General features: G+C 45.8%; 3 protein-coding genes across 5 annotated transcripts in view; 1 reads left to right on the forward strand and 2 right to left on the reverse strand.

Moving 5' to 3' along the window:
- Positions 1-42: 42 nt before the first annotated feature.
- On the reverse strand, positions 43-13,318 carry slc18a1 (solute carrier family 18 member A1). 2 transcript variants are annotated; one of them, XM_020595313.1, is made up of 18 exons: positions 13,233-13,318; positions 9,720-9,799; positions 7,522-7,620; positions 5,557-5,840; positions 5,344-5,468; positions 5,139-5,197; positions 4,975-5,058; positions 4,530-4,622; positions 4,286-4,375; positions 4,020-4,063; positions 3,739-3,799; positions 3,532-3,627; positions 2,901-2,979; positions 2,644-2,695; positions 2,011-2,074; positions 1,711-1,830; positions 1,307-1,440; positions 43-483 (listed from the first exon to the last, which is right to left on the reverse strand). In XM_020595313.1, the coding sequence occupies exons 3-18, from the start codon at positions 7,616-7,618 to the stop codon at positions 373-375; spliced, it is 1,593 nt and encodes a 530-aa protein (XP_020450969.1). In that variant the 5' UTR covers positions 7,619-7,620; positions 9,720-9,799; positions 13,233-13,318; the 3' UTR covers positions 43-372. The 2 variants fall into 2 exon arrangements, with proteins under 2 accessions (XP_020450969.1, XP_020450968.1); XM_020595312.1 differs by lacking the exons at positions 9,720-9,799; positions 13,233-13,318 and having other exon boundaries at positions 7,522-8,022.
- A 433-nt stretch (positions 13,319-13,751) lies between these two features.
- On the forward strand, positions 13,752-16,107 carry LOC109957425 (dickkopf-related protein 4). 2 transcript variants are annotated; one of them, XM_020595314.1, is made up of 4 exons: positions 13,752-13,865; positions 14,407-14,526; positions 14,680-14,800; positions 15,451-16,107. In XM_020595314.1, the coding sequence occupies exons 1-4, from the start codon at positions 13,770-13,772 to the stop codon at positions 15,759-15,761; spliced, it is 648 nt and encodes a 215-aa protein (XP_020450970.1). In that variant the 5' UTR covers positions 13,752-13,769; the 3' UTR covers positions 15,762-16,107. The 2 variants fall into 2 exon arrangements, with proteins under 2 accessions (XP_020450970.1, XP_020450971.1); XM_020595315.1 differs by lacking the exon at positions 14,407-14,526.
- A 1,798-nt stretch (positions 16,108-17,905) lies between these two features.
- ppiaa (peptidylprolyl isomerase Aa (cyclophilin A)) overlaps positions 17,906-20,039 on the reverse strand; it is a 6,618-nt gene continuing 4,484 nt past the window's right edge. The window contains exons 3-4 of the mRNA XM_020595245.1: positions 19,223-19,395; positions 17,906-18,258 (exon numbers count right to left, since the gene is read on the reverse strand). Of these exons, the coding sequence (XP_020450901.1) occupies positions 18,126-18,258; positions 19,223-19,395 (306 nt within the window). The 3' untranslated portion in view covers positions 17,906-18,125. The remainder of the gene's footprint in view (positions 18,259-19,222; positions 19,396-20,039) is intronic.

Raw genomic sequence — 20,039 nt, forward strand, 5'->3', positions numbered from 1 at the left:
AAAAACTGGCTTCATAAAATTACACTGTGTTTTTATTCTCGAGTTTATTTCTCCTGCTGTCCGCTGCGTGTAGTTAAACCATACCTGCAATATAGAGTTTTTTCCTTTTGCACATAATTTTGGCGGGTTACCCAGCAGGGACTCCACAGGAATCTATGGTTACCCATAATACTCTGTGTAGGTCTGCATAGATGTGTAGTATATCTTGGGAGAAGCATAAATCCAGCTTGAGTCACAACTTTACTGAACATAAAAATCAAAACCGTTCTTGTGGGTGTTTTAATGTGGACATTGTCCCTTTAAGCGCTCGACATCTGCTCTGTTCTGCCCTGTGACAACAGGAAGTCTGAAGGTCACACATCAGCATGTTGGTCACTCCTCCGTCTCTTCTTCTTCGCTGTAGTCGCTCAGAGGAAACTCGCGACTCTCCTGGTGTGTGTTGTAGTTCTTCCTGTGCATCACACACTCCTGGTCGATGATCGCCTGCAACACAGACACACACGGTGGGCCGATAAATATGCAGCACGTCTCTGTAACTTAAGGAGAAATGTCTTTGAAGGCAGCAGCTTCTGATCTGGGATCAGTGTGAGTGCTGTGTAATGACTTCACACTCTTGCTACACACTGTGTGCGCGCGCGTTGACTTTAATAACAAAGTCATCATTACAGATGTGTTGTCTCTTTGGGAATACATTCACCCTGCAGTTCTCTCAGCACTACAGACGGGGAGGATTTTCAGCTTTTCCCACAACAACAATGCTGAAAGTGCCAATTCTGTATTAAATGTGGGGAAACACATGACCACTGGCTAAAACCCACAGAGACTGGACGGGCCACACCTAAAGACTGTTTCTATCAACCTGTGCAGATTTTGTGCGGTGTGCATGCACACCTTAACACTGAGCAACACACTGAACGACTCGGACAGTAGACGATCCAAATCCCGCAGAATCACGCCAATTCCTCTTGTACCAAAGTAAACATGGATGCCAACCAGCAGCTTGCACCATTTATATGTAGTGCAATTTGTACTGAAAGTGAGAAAAAAGAAGAAAATATTTTTGTACAGCCACGTGTGCTGCCAGAGCTCGATTAGCCTGGTCTCTGCTGATTCTGTCCACACAACGCAATCTGGTCTGCACCTGTTCATACTGCACTCAAACAACAACCGATGTGCCTGAAATTTGGTCTAATTCTAAAGTCAATCGGGAGCAACAGATTCAGGGCTAACATCGGGCCGAGTCCATACAGGGTCTGCCGAGCGTCAGGGATACAGCTAGTTCCCTCTTTATAAAGTAATCAGTTACCATTTTCTCCTCCTGAACAGCAGGGTTACGTAGCAGGAAGCAGAGCGGAGCGTACAGGATGTTGATCACCCCGATAAACACCATGAGACAGGGAAACCCCACCGCCTGGACCAGTGCGCCCCCTGTGGACGGACCTAGAACAACAGGGAGATCTCCACCATGATCATATTCATGAAAACTAAAGACTCATTTAGTCTTAAACCAGCACATTGTTAATGCTGTCTTTTAAAAACAGGACCACATTTCCCATCAACCATGTCACCTATCACTTTATATATCCTGGGTGGGTAGTTTAATCTTAATCCACAAAGTAACCAGTAAGTATAATAATCTATACTGTTACAGAAAATGTACTTAATTACTCTCCAACACTGATACCGTGTGTTTGTGTGTGTATGTTTTACCGATAGCAAAGCCCATACACAGCGCCACATCAGCAATAGCGTAGACGCTGCCGTAGACGGAGGCATGACGGATGTCAACCAGGTAACCCATGATGGCCATCATGGAGGAGTCCACCATGCCTGATGGGCAGAAATCATCACACTCAGACATTAAGTATCATCAAAACTGCTCCCCTCCCCCCAAAAAAACTGCTGGATGGTTGTTTCCACAGTTACTATAACACATTGAAGGGTTTGTGTCACCTAGCAACACCTTCAACATTTGAGATTTAGTGAGGTAACGAGTGTGTTAATAGTCACCTATAGCAAAGCCCAAGCCTCCATTTGGTCCAATCAGACCGTAGATACTGGTGGCAAAAGGAACCTGATGTGCGCACACACACACACACACACAGAGAGTAAACATGTAGTGTGATGTTAATGGCAACTGAAAAGGTTAAAAAGTTCTGATAAAATACTCATTAAATTGGTTGTTTTAACATGAAGTTTGGTTGGTGAAAGCAGATGTAAGGACAGTTGACACAAATGGATGGATGTTGGATACAAATGCCCGTGGTGGAAGAACTGTTCAACTTTATGTTACTTAAGTAAAAGTAGTAACACCATGGTAGAAAAACACTTCATTTCGAGTACATTTAAAATTTTACTTAAGTAAAAACATCAGAGTATTATCAAAAAATAAAGTATGAAAAGTAACAGTACAGAATGCTCTCTGTCTGTTATACTCTAATACTGTTTGATCTTTGTTATTGATTTATTAATATGTAAACTGTATTTTCATGTTTTAACTGGTTAAGATGGAGCCAGTTTCAATTGCTTCCTACAGTGTTGGGTACTTTAATTTATAATAATGCATCATATTTTACAAGCTGATACTGTATATTTCTATGTAAAACCTAAATTTGAAATTTGCTGAATGGATGTTGTACTTACACACAACAGACTGATGCCAACGATAAACATCCCCAACATGGAGCAGAGCCACCTGGAGACAGAAACACCCATCAGACCCCTGTCTATCTGTCTGTCTGGTTTACCAGAAACCTTCAGGATCAGGTCTGAACAGGACTCATGTTGCAGAACACTTAATCTGTTAATCTGCTGATTACACTTCTTCCTCTGAGAACTGAACTACTGCCTGTGAGAGTCTTCACAGTGAAACTGAGACACAACGATGCTCGCACACTGACCGTCCCATCTTGTTGGCCAGGACTCCAAACAGGTTTGTCCCTATCAGGTAGGACACGCTGGCAGGGAGGAAGGCCATACCTGCAACACAACACGCACCTGTTAGAGAGGCAGAGGAGGGAGCGCCTGTCCGAGGACACGGACAGCACTGTGTGCAATCTCGGGGGCCTGGACAGAGACGTTCCTGAGGACAGATACCTCAGCCTGCATGTAGTTTAATAAACTGAAGAGTTTGTGGCTCGCTGCCTGTTCATGAGTAAAATAATCATATTGGATCAGTGACATGTACCTTGGCGATCTGTAAGAGCTTCGCTCTACAAAGCCAGGTGAATGTTGGGAGTGCCACTCGTGGCATGAATACAGACTCTGACCCTACAATGAAAACAACCACATGGATTCTGATCTGACCGTCCTGACAGCGCTCGCACAGTCAGAGGTCAAATATGAGTCGGATCTAGGGCGGCACATGCCAATGATCTGATCTGAGAACATCTGATCAGGTTTGATGACACTTCTGTGGAAACATCAGATCTGGGAAAGTTCAGCTGGGATGTGGACGCAGCTAAAGTCTGTATGTCTGTGAAGAGGAAGAGTAAACCCGGAGAGGAAGAGCAGCAGACACACAGATCATACCAAGCTGCCATTTAGGGGAGCACATGGTCTGCATCATCCAGATGGGCAGCGTTGGCTCCAGGATGGCGACGCCCATGTTGGCGAAACACAGTGACCCTGCAGACAAAAAGACAGAGATGCTCTTCCTGTAACCCCCCACCACCACCACACCACCACTGAGGTAATAAATACGGTGCTGCAGGTGAGCGGGAGCACACATTGTCTTACCTGCACTGATGAGGATGTATGGGTCCTTTAACAGGGTCAGCAGCGGAGTCCCCTCCACACTCTGAAACACAGAACTGGTCAGTCTGCTCCAGAACTAACTGAACTGAAACAGTGACAGCTCGGTGCAGCTGACCAGAGGTGACAGCATCAGTGTGAATAACAAATCAGATCATATCATGTCACACTGTCAGATGCACGGAGCAGATTACGTCAGGTCAGCCCACACTGGCTCAACCAGACCCCGTCAGACCAGGATCAGTGCTACGGTAAAGTGGACTCACCCCAGGAGAAATCTTTGAAGGCTGCAGGATGCACAGCTGCAATGCTGCAACACACAAACATGCACAAATGTATTCTGGTTCAGATAGTACACACCTGGTGTGGCCCATCACACACATATTCACTGCACACTGTCAGAAAAGGGCCAGCTCTCATAGTGCTGCTGCTGCTTCATTCACCTGAGCACACGCCTGTGGGCCAGGACTCTGGTTCTGTGTCACACTGTACAAGCTCTGTGCTGTGATTAGGGCGAATTCAATGTTTTTACCTCCATCAAAAACAGCCAGGAAGGCCAGGATCAGGAAGGGGGCGGTCTTCCCAACAAACTCATACATCACACTGCCGAATGGGGCTCCGACTGAAACACAACACACAGACAAATTATATAAACAAACCCGGTGGCGGCGGCCATGGCTGACGTTTGTGCATTTCTGGCCAGAACACCCACAGAGGGGCGGCTGGTGTGCTGCAGGACCACCTAGGCTAAAGGATTACTAATGTGTGTGTCTCACTCAGGACTCCCATAGCCAGTCCTCCCAGTGCGATGCCCATGGCAACGCCTCTCTCCTCGTCATCTGTGTACACACTGGCCAGCATGCCCAGACCTACACACACACAAACATGCATTTGTATTCTGTGGGCGACACAAACTCACATCCAACGTGATGGAATCCTGTTTCTCTAAGTTTCATATGTTAATGGAGGAAGGACAAAGTCTCCTCATTGTTCCACACGCACATCCTGGTTGTTCGTCCTGTGCGCATGCGGCTCACATTTCAGGAACATTTTTGCACGTGACCCTGACACACATGGACGGGAAGCAGCAACTGTGACCCTGACACACATGGACAGGAAGCAGCAACACAACAAGGTCAGAGCTGAGCGTTGAGGCCTGAGATGTGGACGCAGCCAGTGGGAATCATCTGTGTGTGTGTGTGTGTGTGTGTGTGTGTGGACCTGCCACAGAGGAGAAAGATGAGCCGATTCCCTGCAGAGAGCGAGCGAAGAACAGAAGGGTGTAGGTCCCTGAGAACGCAAACACTGAAACACACAATCAGTCATCTTTCTGTAGTAAACACACACCACCAAGACCGTGTGTGTCCATGTGTGAGACAACTTACTGATGGTTGACACAAACATGATGATGAAACCTGCAAACATGGGGATGTGATACCCGATCCTACAGAGGCAGCAAAACAACGTAGCACTTTACATTAATTATCACATATTGTCAAACATAAGTGTGTTATTTAAAAGAATCAAGACGATGGTTTGATTAATCAGCAAATAGGTTTTGGGCCACACTGAGGCCCTGAATGAACTCACCTGTTAGTGAGCGGACCGACGAAGGGGTTGACGAGCAGCTGAACCAGAGCTTTGGAGGCAAACAACAAGCCAACACGAACATTCTCCTTCTCCAGAAAAACACTGTCCTGGAGGCAGAAGGAGTCCTGCAGGAGGAGGGGGGACGTTGTCTAACATCACCTGAAAACCTTGACAACAAGAGCTTATGCCAGGTAAAGATCATCCTCCACCTACTGTAGTGTTGGCGGTTTCGTTGATCTGCAGGTCTGTGGTCAGACCGGTCTGGTCTGTGGCCTCGGTGTCGGGGGTCAGGTCAGCCTCCTGCAGACTGGAGGTTGTGCTGTCAAACAGAGGTACCAGAGGAGAGAAGGTGTGTGGAGACGACTGGGGGCTCTGATCCAAATGTGCAGCCAGGACCGGTGCACTGTAGCTGGGCAGAGGGAGCAGGGAGGGCTGGGCGGTCTGGGGCTCAGGACTGGGATGCTCCATGGCGTAGAGGAATGTCGGGATGATCGGCACTGCAGGAGGAGATGATACGTTCATTCATTAGTTGCTTGGTTAAAATAAAGTTTTAATTCAAGTTAAACACAGCACCGTAGAGCAACAATGAAAAAACGCCTCCATAGCAGCAGCACCCAGTAAAGAGTCCTCTCCACTGGGGATGGAGCCATTTCACCAGATGTGCATAGTTCATCCTCATCTGAGCTTCTATATGCCCAGAAATCTGATTAATGCAACCATAACTTCCAACATTACCACCAGGACACTAAATACAGGGTCTAAATGAAGAAACGGAGAAAAAACATCAGTATTTCTAGACAGAAGTTGGTTCTCTCTAAGAGGGAGCCAGGGTTTTCTGGAGTCGGTGTCCAGCAGCCTTCAGTGGGAGCGACCTTTAAGATGCTACTGTACTGGGTTCAGCCTCCAGCTGTGGTAGCTGCTGCCCATTCAAGACTGACTGACTCATTATGAGAGAGAGAAAAAAACGTATTTAAACCTGCAAACAAAACTCATAATACACATGTAATGTCCTATAAAGTCCATCTGGGGAAAAAATAGCAGAGGCAATTTAATCTGAGAAGAGACTGAAGGAGACAACGCTGACCTGAGACAGCAGGCTTTAAAGTTTAAGGTCAGGAGGTTGTGTGTGTGTGTGTGTGTGTGTGTGTGTGTGTCCTCTGCAACCTTTACGTCTTGCTCTGAGTCTAACAGCTGGCGACAGCTTTGACCTCGAGGTCTGTAGTTGTGTCACAGATCTGTTTCCAGGAGCTGAGACTCCATCACAGAGGAACAGTACAGGATACACCTGCTACTGGCCAGCACATGGCCACAGGTGTGTGGACAGCTGAGCAGGGACTGTGGCTCTTTGTTCATTAATGTGCTGTTCTAACAACCTCCACTCTGCCGGTGTCAGTCTTTCCTCCAGATGTGGAACCAGGGATTTGCTCCCACTCAGACACCACAGCATCCCTGAGGTCCAGTACTGGCGTTGGGGATCATGTCTGGCTCATTGTCACTGTTCCAGCGCATCCCATGGGTGCTGGATGGAACTGAGGTCAGGAGTCTGTGCAGGACAGACTTCCCCACTTAATAAAAATGTACTTCTTTACAAAGCTAGTTTGTGCACGAGGGCACTGTCACGTCGAAACATGAGGGAGACGTGACACAGAGAAGCTGTGTGAGGTGAAAGCGACAGGTTGTGCAGGTGTTCTAAAAACAACAGGAAGCTGGCTATTGTAGTTTGTCCCTCTGAGTTCACAACTCAGCAACACAGCTGCACCTGCAGCAGCAGCTGTGACACAGCTCATGGAGGAGAACGCCAACACTTTAGTTAGCTTCATAATTCACTGCTAATACATCCTTCATACAACCATGGGGGGGGGACTGCACACACTGCTCAGTCTGCTGTTAACGACACTGTGGAACAAATGCAGTGGTGCACAGCTGTTTTGGTGGACACGGACACCTCCCGTGTTTCCTGAGGAGGAAACCTGCCCCCCAGTGCAGCGGTGTGACTCACTGGGGGGGGGCACAGAGCGATAAGCTGGACCAGGATCTGGACTCACATGACGGTGAGGACACCACGTTCACCGGTGCTGCTGGTCTCTGGACTGTGCACAATAAGAAACATTCTGATTCCTTTAACGTGAGTTGGTGACAACACTGATATATTGCGTGTATTTACGTATGCACACTCACCGACCACCGTGAGCAGCATGTTGTCAAGCAGCAGAGCGACACACACCACCACCAGGACCAGTCTGGGAGAGCCTCGACTCTGATGGAGCCACGCCATGCCTACACAAACACAGACAGATGGTTTGACTGGATCTTTATTTAGCTCAGGTCGGTCAAATAAGGTCAAACACAGAATCAACACAACTAATACAAACATCAACAAATCCATAAAAACATCAGCAGGTATGAAGGACCCCGGTCTGATGGCAGTTTGCAGTTCATTCAGTTTTAAAGGTTCATAGCTGAAGCCAGCTATGCCCAGATTAACGGAGGTTATCTAAGGTGAAGCTGTCGCCAGGTCGTGTGCTACATGAGGCAGGTTGGAAGCTTTAACAATAGAGGTTTACAGGCGGATCTCATGAGATGATTGCTTCTTCTTATTTGTAAAAGAACAGGAAGTCTGCCCGACTTTGTGACAAAGGCACGATGATGAACCGGATTCAGCAGCATTACAGTCCAGAACATCCCCAGTAGTTTTACAGTGTGAAACAGACAGTCTCTGAATCCTTGAATCTTAAGGTGCACTGACTAAGACTTTTCACATTGTCTGATTGATCCAGTGTAAATGGGACAGGACCTCGTGTCTCTCATACTGATGTCCAGAGAAAAACAGCAGCGTGACAATAAAGGCAGCGAAGACTGGTCAGTAGGAAACATGACATAAACAATTGAGGTTGTTAAAACGCACTCTACATGTTTAACATCTAGTGAGTGACAAAACAACGACTGTAAACAAAGTGATTACATGAAATCTCGATAGGGAACTTTAAACCAGCAGTCCGTCCGTATGTGTGCGGTGTCTTTGTATCTGGCTTCATGCTGGTTCTGAAACACAGTGAAGTCACAGAGCGTCTGCACACAGGCTGAGCGCTCCTTCGTATCACATCTGATCTTTAATAAAACAGCTGCCCTCTCTGTTATCACCACAGACTCCAGATATTAGTCTGAGCCTCCAGACTTAGCCCACCCACTGCTTTAACAGCAGCTCTGTGTGGACTGAGCCAGTCTCCACCTCCAGCCTGAAGCTTCCAGCCGTGATGTGAAGCTGAGCCGAAAGTAGGTCCAAACGTTTCCACACTTCTTCAGTGTTTTCAGGTTTTTCTTTGTTAGCATGAACGTGAGCAGCCTGACTGCTAACGGTCTGTGTGCTCTGACTGCTGATTGGTTTAGAAGCTCTTTAATGCAGTTATCACACACACACACACACACACACACACACACACACACACTCTTCGTTTATTCTATCTCTGTCCATCTTTTTTGCTTCACCCCACCTCACCCTCTCTCCTGTCTGATGGAAAATTGATGTGAAATGTAATTTTGTCTCTGAAGCTTCTGTTCAACGCCACAGAGACACACAATATGACAACGTGAGCAGATCCACAGGATCTAAGCTTCAAAATGTCTTAGGGTTGATATTCTGAAACATTTTATGTTTATCAATATGTTTCAATCAATATCAATATGTATTTTATGTTTATCAATACACATACACAAAGAAAAAACTAAACAGAACACAATAAATAATTAAACATTTATACAATAAAAACATGGATCAAAAACAAATGTATAAAAAAATTAAATAAATGTTTTATTATTTGGAAAAATTCAAGCTCAGCTGAAAAATGCATAAAGCACAAACTCTGTAGTAATAAGTTTAAAATTCAACATGTAAATGAAAAAGTAAAAAACAAAACAAAACAAAACAAAATTTATTTAAAATGCAAGGAAAATAAAACTGATTAATAAAGCCACATGAAAATGCAAAAAATAAATAAAATAAATCAACAGAAATAAAAATAATTACACAAGAAATAACAAAAAAAAAACATATGTAAATATAAAACCCAGCTTAATGTGTAGCAAAATAAAAGCCCTGCTGAAAATCAAAGCTGAAATAACAAACAAATAGCAAACAAAAAGCTTGAACGCCTTCCTCGTTGAACTCTACAGCTCAAATCACACTCACGATGTGAACAACAGTAAAAGTCCACATGAACCTGGTATTTAACACATACAGTAAATTCGGACCGACACCAACTTTCAAACACAAGCCAAAGCCTGACGTCGCCTCCTGGTTTATTAAAGCAGCATGTGAATGAAACTGATACTTCCAGCAGGGATTCGCTCCTATAAATGAACAGACAGGTAAGTCCTACCTGGACAAGTGAAGCTCTTCTTCTTCTTCTTCCTTCACCACTGACGGAGCGACTGTGTACGTGAGCTGAGGCGAACGGAGCTGGACAGAGACAGGAAGAGAAGGAAGGATGTGAGGAGAGGTGAAGAGGAGGCTCCTCTTTGGTTCTGATAAAAACAGACAATATGGAGACACACTCACACTTACACACCAACCACGCACATGATACACTCCCTGACCTGTGTGTGTGTCAGTAATTGTGAGCATCTGTTGTCCTTTTATTGAAGCCCTGGATCAACCTGCAGGCTGGAAACCTTATCACCCACATGGCTCTGTTTACCCTGCTGCTCTCCCCGAGTGTACAGTGTTTGTCCACTCATACATCGAGCCGCACGCTGCACACATCACGTCAAACCATTTTCAGAGCCTACTGGGTCATGATTTGTCTGCTTTGTACAGCTGAAGTCAGAAGTTTACGTGCACTCGGTCAGGATTTGGTAGCATTGCCTTTAAACCGGTGAACCTGGGCCTTCTCACAGTAAGATGCTGGAGTTTCAGCCCGTTCAGACAGAACCGGTGGAACTGGGTCTGGTTTGGGGGCCTCCTTGCTCACACACACTTTTTCAGCTCTGCCTACAAATTTCCTGCTGTACTGAGGTCAGGGCCTTGTGGTGGCCATGATATGTCCACATCATCTTCCATCTTCATGATGTTTAGTGAGGTGGCCCAGTCCATCCTGCAGCAAAGTCCCTTCACAACATGATGCTGCCTCCCCCGTGGCTCATGGTTGGGATGGTGGTCTTTGGCTTGTGAGCCTCCACCTTTTTCCTCCAGACATAACGATGGTCTTTATGCCAAACAACCAGAGGACATTTGTCTGGACAGTCAGATCTTTGTCCCCATGTGCAGCTGAAAACCGTTGTCGGCCTTTTCATGGCATCTTGGAGCAGCGGCTTCGTCCTTGCTGAGCAGCCTTCCGGGTTACGTCAACACAGGACTGGTTTTACTGTGGATTCAGACACTTTAGGTATCCTCCAGTGTCTTCACAAGGTTCTTTCCTGTTGTTCTGGACTGATTTGTACTGTTTGGACCAAAGTCCATTCATCTCTAAGAGACAGGACACGTCTCCTTCCTGAGCGGTACGATGTTGCATTGTCCCATGGTGTTTATACTTGTGTAGTGTTTGTACAGATGAACGTGGAACCTTCAGGAGTCTGGAAATTGCTCCCAGGGATGAACCACACTTGTGGAGGTCCACAGTTTTTTCTGAGGAAGTTTCCCATGATGCCAAACAAAGAGGTAGTTTGAAGCTAGGCCTTAAAATCCATCCACAGCTGCACCTCCAGTTGACTCTGATGATGTCAATCAGCCAATCAGAAGCTTCTAAAGCCATGACATCATTTTCTGGAACGTTCCAAGCTGTTTAAAGGCCCAGTCTGCTGAGTGTGAGTATAAACCTCTGACCCAGTGGAGCTGTGATACTGGGAGACAATCTGTTGGAAAAACTGTATCATGCATAAAGCGCTCATGCAGCTGACTTGGCAAAACCAGAGTTAGTTAACATCTCATCTGATGAGTGGTCAAAAATCTGTTTTACTGACTTTAAGTGTCTGTGAACTTCTGACCTCTGTACCTGTGTTAATATTGCCAGGTGTCTGTGAACGCCACTCTGGACTGGGGCCTGTGTACCGACTGTTCTTTACACCCTCAGTGTGGGTCTGTTTGCACCAGTAAATGTGAGGAACAGCCTTTTTATTCATTACCAGAGTTTTCCTTTCCCCTGATGACACAAAGGAACATGGGATATGGGAGAGGCAGTGTCCATTAGAACAGTTGATTTAGAAAAGAAAACACTTTTTTTGTGGTGGCATAACAACCACTGCCCAGTAAAACAGGACAGCCAAAGGAGCGGACGAGTCAGGACCCATTTGGCTTTGAGTAAGACACTCCACAAACCAAGGAGGGATATTTACAAAGGTCTACGGCTCATCTTTTGGCACTAAACCGAGAAACTGTGTGTGTTGTTTACAAAGGTTTGGGCCGGAAAGCAGGGAGCTGCACGTTTGGCCTCAGCTTTCAGGTGGCACTGCTCTTCAGCCACCGAACAAAGTGGAAGACTCTGCAGGTCAAAAATAGATTAGTTGGCTTCTTTAGCCAGTGTTCTCAGTGGCAGGACATCAACACTTGCTCCTATGTTCCCTCCCGGTCCACACGTGCACAGCACAGGTGGACGTGCATTCACATGAGCACTGCTGTGCCTGTTCACACCATCAGTAAGTCAACAAACTGAAATGACGCAATACTGACAGTAACTTAGTCAACATCCCAAATATAATGTCCAGTGTTTGTGTGTGCGAGCTGTGAGAGCAACCTGCTGCCGTCACACCACCGCTGACCATGTTCTGCATCACCCCTCGGCTCTTACAGACTTTCCTCCAGGCAGCCAAGGCTTCTGGTTCGTTTCTGCTGGAACAGGCCTAATGTGAGAGAGGCCTGAGGGCACAGAGAGGGGCCCTGTCTGGAACCAATCCACATCTCTTATACGTGAACCTCACCTACAGTGATAAGCTGAAATTAAATTCCTCTACGATTCGTCTTTTTACTTCTTTCCAGTGTGCCCTACAGTTCCCAGCTGTTCGTGCTGGGGGAAGCCCAGTGAAGCTTCATGTGTATGGATCATTCTTCAGTGGTGGAAAGTAACCAAGTACAATCACCCAGATACTGTACTTAACTAAAAGTTTGAGGTGCCTCTACTTTACCTGACTATTTCCATGTTGTACTATGTAAGACTTGGACTTCACTGTGTCACTGATAAGTGACATCACTGTACCTGATAACTTCAGTTCCAGAATCAGATGAACCAAACCAAACCCAGTAGAACCATCAGTCTCTATTGATCCCAGTGGGAAATCCACCAGCTACCCAGCAGGATGGAAAGTACTTCACAGTATAAGTATATAAGGTAGTTACCATCAGCTCCACCTTTACCAGCTGCAGCATTAAAGTGATGGACACAGTAATTAGTCACTATGATCCAGTGATGTGACATACATGTGGTGCTGATGTGGGCTCTAATCACGGGGCCCCTGGGGCCACGGAGCCAGTTTCATCAGAGCGACTGATGCTTTGACAACTGCACCAGAAGAAACTTTCAAAGATCTTTAAGTTTTTAAAGTGTCTGACCTTCATGTCTAAAAGTAATGATGACTGTTGTTTCTCTAGCCCGGTGCTTCTCCTTTACTGGCAGAGCGATTGGTTTGGATTTCTGTGCTCAGAGACCAGAGCTCACATTACTTTTCGTCCTCATCCGCCTGATTCTTGTGTGCTAATCAGCTTTAATCACCTGTAAACATCCACACATCCGCCTGCCTGACACACACAGCTTCAGTCTTTATCAGCATTTCAAACCACATAAAGTAAAACCACACCCATCCCTTCACACAGCGCAGCTCCTCAGACGGCTCTACTTGTCTCCAGGTGTGTTTTAATCTGTCCGTGGACTCTGCGGTGTCACATATCAAACGTCCCGCCTCACCTGAGGCCGCGGGGCTTCCAGGAAGGAAGCGGGGGCGGCGCTGTCTCCACCGACTGATGCGGTCGAGCTTCAAACGCACCTTCAAATCTTCTGAGGACCACGCGGCTGAAAGTGGAGGGATCAGAGCGGAGGAGAGTGGTATAAAAAACAAGCGCACCAGGAGGACGGAGACAGTCAGAGAGAGGCGGTTACAGAGAATAAACAGAATAACTGAATTCATTTGAAAACTAAAAGGCAGGAGTGAGTGATTATTCATACAGAAATCTACACAAACCTTCCAGCAACTTCTTCCTTGTTACTGAAGGATTTAAACAAAATTTTCTAATAAGCTGATAAATATCAGCCCGGACTGTTTGTCACAACTAAAAAACAGACTTAGCAAAAGTAATTTTACAGCTGTGAATAAGAAAAATACAAGTTGATTTTTTTCCCGATCTGTAGTTAAAACCTTTATCGGAGGTTGGTCCTCACATCAGACTGAAGTACGGGGACGAACCAAAGCTGCAGGAGCTGATTGATGAGCGACTGATCGATCAGATGATGTGGATGTGGCGCAGCGTGCTGTGTGTGTCTCTGGTCTGCGGTCTGGCCCTGGACTCAAACACCATCCGGTCCTCCAGCTCCGAGCAGCTGGTAAGAAGGCAAAGCGTTTCTACTTCACCATTTGTCACACTGACTCGTGGCTTTTACATCTTAGACTATAACAGTTGCAACAAAACAGAAAAGTGACTTTCCTCTCTGATACCGGTGGGAGGACCTCTGGAGACTACAGGACATTTGCTATTTGACACCGAAAGGCAAAACTCAGAGGATAAATCAAAACGAACAGGACTGCGTAACAGACATGTTTTTCACCTTCTTTAATCCCTTGAATTGTTTTGAGACTGATCCAAAGTCTTTGTGCTGTTTGGTTTGATAGTACTAATGTCAACACAAATGATTATCAATGAATTGATTGTTTATTATCAGCTGACTGTGCACTGACTAAACGAGCTGCAGGTAGCTGTTAATTAGAATGATTTAATTAGAATCTGACCTGAATTACAATAACAGTTTTGTTCACTCTGTGAATCTCGTGTGAGTTTACTGTTTTACATCAGTCATTTAATAAAAAACTAGTCTTGGCATTAGCCTTTATTTTCTAACTGTGACGTCACTCGCACCTGTCCACCAGGACCGTTCCCATGGTAACCAGACGGAGACGAGCGCCAACAAACGACCGACACGTCCATGTGCTACACCTGACTGCTACGTCCCTCCGGTCACTGACAGACTGACAACACCTGGACACAACGTGAGACACACACAGGCTGTGACGTATTGATTTGCAGTGACGTACATGTGTGAACACACCTGATCAATAAACCAGACGTATTGTAGAGGTACTGTTTCCAGGATGAACAGACACTCAGTGACTGTGATGCTTTATGCTTTATCCACCAATCAGAGGGCAGGATGCAGTAACAGAGCACAGAGGAGGACGGTCCCTCAGGACAGACAGGCGGACAGACGCAGACACAAAGACACAGACACACAGCAAGACACAGACAGCTTCAACAGGACTAAAGGTGAGTACGTCAACTACAACTCCCAGAGTACACTGCTGCTGATACTGCTGCAGACCAATGATGCGTTTGCTTAGCGCGCCACCAGGTGGATGGTAACAGTTAATAGAGCAGGTGCGTCCTGGAGTCACGTGGCCAGTGCGGTGAGTCCTCGGTGTGCGAGAGTAACTGAGTACATTTAGTCAAGCACTGCGAGTACAGTTCTGAAGTATCTGTACTTGAGTATTTCCATGTCCCGCTACTTCATCCTGTGACTCCATGTCAGAGACAAACCGTGTACTTTTTACTGCACTACATGTACCTGATAACTTCAGTTCCTTTCCAGAATCAGATTAATCAAACCAAACCCAGTAGAACCATCAGACTCTATTGATCCCAGTGGGAAATCCACCAGCTACCCAGCAGGATGGAAAGTACTTCCCAGTATAAGTATATAAGGTAGTTACCATCAGCTCCACCTTTACCAGCTGCAGCATTAAAGTGATGGACACAGTAATTAGTCACTATGATCCAGTATCAGAGACATTACTGGGACACGGGACGTTCTGCAGGACGAGTACTGGTACTGATGGTACTTCAGGTAGATTTGGATGCTGATACTGTTGTACTTTTACTTGATGAGCTGTTTTGAACTCTGTGTCTTCGTGTTTCAGCTCCAGAGATGTCCAGCTGTGTGCGCTCCGGTGACTGTGCGGCTGGTCTGTGCTGTGTCCGCTACCTGACCGGCAGACGGTGCCAGAGGATACCGGGGGAGGGCGAGGCGTGTTTGCTGAGAGGCTCCTCCAAACAGAAGAGGAACCTGGAACGCTGCGACTGTGACAAAGGGCTGACCTGCACCCCCGTCAGCTGGGCGGAGTCAGCCAAAAACAAGGGCCAGGGTGTGTGTCTACCCCGCCCAAGACAGGGCCAGAGGAAAACAAGGCATTCTGGGAAGAAGAGGAGGACGGCAGAGAGGAGCTGCTGACTGTGGCTCAGTGCAAACATTTTACTGAAGCATTGTTTCAGTGTGTAGGAAGGAACCACAGATGTTTGAAGCTTAAAAGATGCACAGTGGTTCTCATACTGGAGTCCAAGGCCTCCCAGTCCAGCCTTCAGTTAAAAAGGCTGCGGCCACATCCCATTAACGCTCAGTCCTGATCTGTGAGTGTCAGGTCCATGAACCTGGCTCCGGTGTGAACACCACTCAGCTCCTAAACTGCCACACATGCACAGGTGTAATTGATATGTGAGCCATGTGCACAAGAATAACAACCAGGTGGTGTGTGCCAGTCAAATGGCCCAGTTTCCTCCCAAACCACTGGGTTACAATATGTTCCTCCCAGTTTGGCTTGATCAGAAGCTTCTCCATAAACATCCACCACATGTGAAATGTCCTGGTCTCTCCCCTGACCCCATGTTTACTGTTACCAGTCTGGGAGGGGCTGGCGCCGAATGATGATGACAGGCCATATGTGCAGAGGAGACGTTAAAACGACCACATGGATTCTGATCTGACCGTTCTGACGGCGTTCACACAGAGGTCAGAGAGGAATCGGGTCTAGGAGCACATAGGCAGGTGGCCCAGATCTGATCTGTTCACACTGCTGTGGACACACCAGGTCTGGGAAACTTCAGCTGGGATGTGGACGCAGCCAAAGATAATCTGTTGTCACTGTTATTTTATCCAATAAAAATGAGTCTGTGTTAATGTGACTGCTGTTACCTGATTCTGTCTGAAGTCATATTAAAGAGGGTCCACAAAATGAACAGGACAGCGCCTGTAAACCAACAGCTGCCAGGAACAGACGCACTGCTGTGTGATCTGCTGGGACACTTCTTTCACAGTGAGAATGGTTTAATCTTTAGAATAAATGTGTGATATTATGAATGGACCAGCAAGCAGGTGAGGAGCTGCTCAGCTCTGCTCCAGATTTACTCTGGAACATAGTGTGATCAGTTGATTCGGTTCTGTTTAATCACAAATATATGAATTTAAATTTGATCAGATTCATAGACATGAATTGACCAAATGAACATTTTGGGCTTTTACCAGGAACAGCATGCACTCGTCTTTTTGAAGATATAGTTTCACAGATTTAAACCATACGTGTTCTTATAAATCTAATGTAGTAAAACTGGATTTGATCTCCAATTTAAATAAAATAGTTTACCTAGATGTGGGAGGCAAAGTAAATGTACTCGGCCCCTGTGACAAACAGTATATGATCAGATTAATATTGATGCAATGTACCTCAACATTCTCTACATATGGTCAGTGCAAACAACTCAAGACGTGTGAAAGCTGTGAGAATGGGGCCCTGCATGGATTGTTTGGGAATCCGCATAACATTTCAAAATGCTTTAATACTGTACAATCCAAATCTGTGAAACTCTTATCCTGAAAAATAACTAAAGCCGAGAGGATTTCTCTACCATTAGAATCTTAGAGTTTGATGGCAAATACTTTAACAAGTTCATGTTTTACATGTGAAACCTTAAGAGTAATTAGCAACCACAAATTTGGTGCCACAGAAACTGCGATATTTCTCAAAGCATGAAAATACACAAGTACAAGCATACATTTAATAGTACTTGAATAAATGTACTTTGTTACTTTCCAGCATTGGTGGCAGAGTAAGATCTGAGTAACCTCAGTAAGAAGTTTAACTCTGGGACCCCTGCAGACCCCATCATGCCAGCGTCTTGTCCATCCCCGAGCAAATATCAGACCTGTGACGTCCAGATTTCTGAAAAATAAAACATTGTTCCAAAACCAAGTGCTGTCCAATGCAATACCAAGTTCCTAGGAAGTACTTCAGTGCTGTGAAGCCCCCACAGGTCTTTGCTTTTTTTTTTTTTTATTCCTATGCACAAGCTTTGTAACATCCGATTCTAGTCCTCTGAACAGATGGTACAGTCCCATTTTAAACCTAGCTGAGGTGCATTTTGCTGCTTTCCCACCAAATCCAGCAGATACTGGTTCTAGTCCAGATGTTAAGTACAGCAATTTAAGCCTCTTAACACAAAGTGAAGTTATGATTGTAAAGAAAAGCTCCACAAACATCCTGCAGAGAAACCAACTTGAACAGCTCGTGTAGGTTTATATGTAATCAAAGACAAAAGCACAAGTTCTCATTTATCAAGGCATTCTCTTTATTTTCCTTTACTTCACAAAAAGGGGGAGGGACCAATGCAAAAGAAACTTTCAAAGGTAAAGTCACAAATGCAGCAACATGTTTCAACATAAAGAAAAAGGGACCAGATGAATCTGTCAGGAATGTGGAACGGCTGGTTATGGAGGCTGAAGGGGTGCGGCTACGGTGGAGCAGGAAACGTGAAGTGCAGAGGCTCAGACCTGCCCACAGTCGGCGATGACAACCTTGGCCTTGGTTTTGCCATCCCGGCTGCCGTAGGATTCCATCTCCTCGACCACGTTCATCCCCTCAATCACTTTTCCAAACACCACATGCTTCCCATCCAGCCTGCAGACAGCACAGAAATCAACACTATGGCTCCACCCACACAGCCTGTCAATCAGCCACACATGACAAATCAGTGAGAGACCACCAATTGGGTGTTAAGGTTTGGGAAAGCCCCTTCATCTTGATACTGGGGTGGCAGCCATGATTTTACCCATCAAGTGCAGTTTTTTTTTGCCTCCACAACCTCCTTTGTTCTCCCACAACCAAAATAAACAGGCGCAGCGAATGGCAGTGTCATTTGCAGCTTAGACATTAAATTAGAAGCAGTTTTAAAAAGGTCTGTTTACAGCTTCTATTTTCAGTCCAGCTGTCCTCCTGTCCCTTTCTGAATGTAACTACAGACACTGCCACCTGCTGATAGGGGGGAGTTATGTCACAGGTGCAGAACATACATATGTGCTAGTCAACCATTTGCCGTCTGTGCGGTGCGTTTAAGGCGCACTTTTTCAAACTGACATGAAGTGAAGCAACATTTGGTCTGTCATTACCAATTCTTTCACATCAGCTTTGGTGCGTCTCTGCCCTAGGAATCATTTTCCCCACCCACCAGTAGTCATGTCAAACAGCCACTGAGGAGCTCTGGGCAGCTACAAGTCTGAACCAGCAGCCGTGAGTGAAGAGGTGGCATCTTTTGCCCAAAGAGTGGGACAAAGAGACCAGCAACCAGGATTAACATCGTTTGGCTTTCTGACATGGATGGTCATGAGCTGTGTCACATCAGCAGTAACCAGAGCATTCTACTGGACTGACATTCACTGTTAGCCAGTTAGCGCTAGCTTCAGAATGGGGCTGCATTTTGTACAGTCTCATTACTAGGAGACAGGACATGAGGGGCAGAGAGTGGTTCAGTCTGCTCTGAAGCTCACTGAGCTCTTTGGGCTGAAGGGGAGCATTACTGAAGTTTAAAGTTATGTGAAGACAAGGCCGTAGGTGCCAAGACTCTTTAAAACACATTTACTGTTACCATGTTGTTTGGGCTGTACAGATGAAGAACTGAGATCCGTTGGTGTTTGGTCCGGCGTTGGCCATGGACAGGATGCCAGGGCCAGTGTGCTTCAGAGTGAAGTTCTCATCAGGGAACTTGTTGCCATAGATTGACTTTCCACCAGTTCCATTGTGGTTGGTGAAGTCTCCACCCTGCACAGAAACATCACAGCATTAAGTCAGAGCTCAGTAAAGTGACCTGGTCTGGTTTGGACCATGCTTTGATACAACCTCAGGGTAAAGCTGAAAACTATGAGAATCATGCCAGGACCTTGTATCATATGTACACACTGAAATTATACTGAAAGCTGCAAGAATATTTAAAATCCTTTAAAGAACTACTGGGTGGTGTTTAACTAAACACCTCCAACACCCTTTTGCAGTTCCATACAAAACGTAGTGTGTGATGATGCACTTTGCTCGAGACGGGATTTTACCACCACTTTTAGGAGCTTTTCAAAGATGAAGACTGGAAAAGTCTTGGCTAAGTCACAAAATGCATGTTTGAAATGTTTCAACTTGTTCTGTCCATTGTTAACGCGATTAATCACATTTTCTAAAAGTGGTGCAAAGTAACCAAGTACATTTACTCAAATACAATTGAAGTATCTGTACTCTACATTTTAGAAAATAGTAATTTTAACAGCTAAACTTCTCAAAACCAGATTAATACAAAAAACAGCACAAGGCCCCACTGACCTGTGGTGGAAAATTCAGCTACACAGCAGCAACTGTTTCATTGCATAAAAGGCAGTTAAAACGCCCCCCCCCCCCCCCCACACCAATACACACTATCC

Source organism: Monopterus albus, unplaced genomic scaffold, assembly GCF_001952655.1.
Source record: "Monopterus albus unplaced genomic scaffold, M_albus_1.0 scaffold26.1, whole genome shotgun sequence".
In the NCBI taxonomy this organism is placed as follows: domain Eukaryota; kingdom Metazoa; phylum Chordata; class Actinopteri; order Synbranchiformes; family Synbranchidae; genus Monopterus; species Monopterus albus.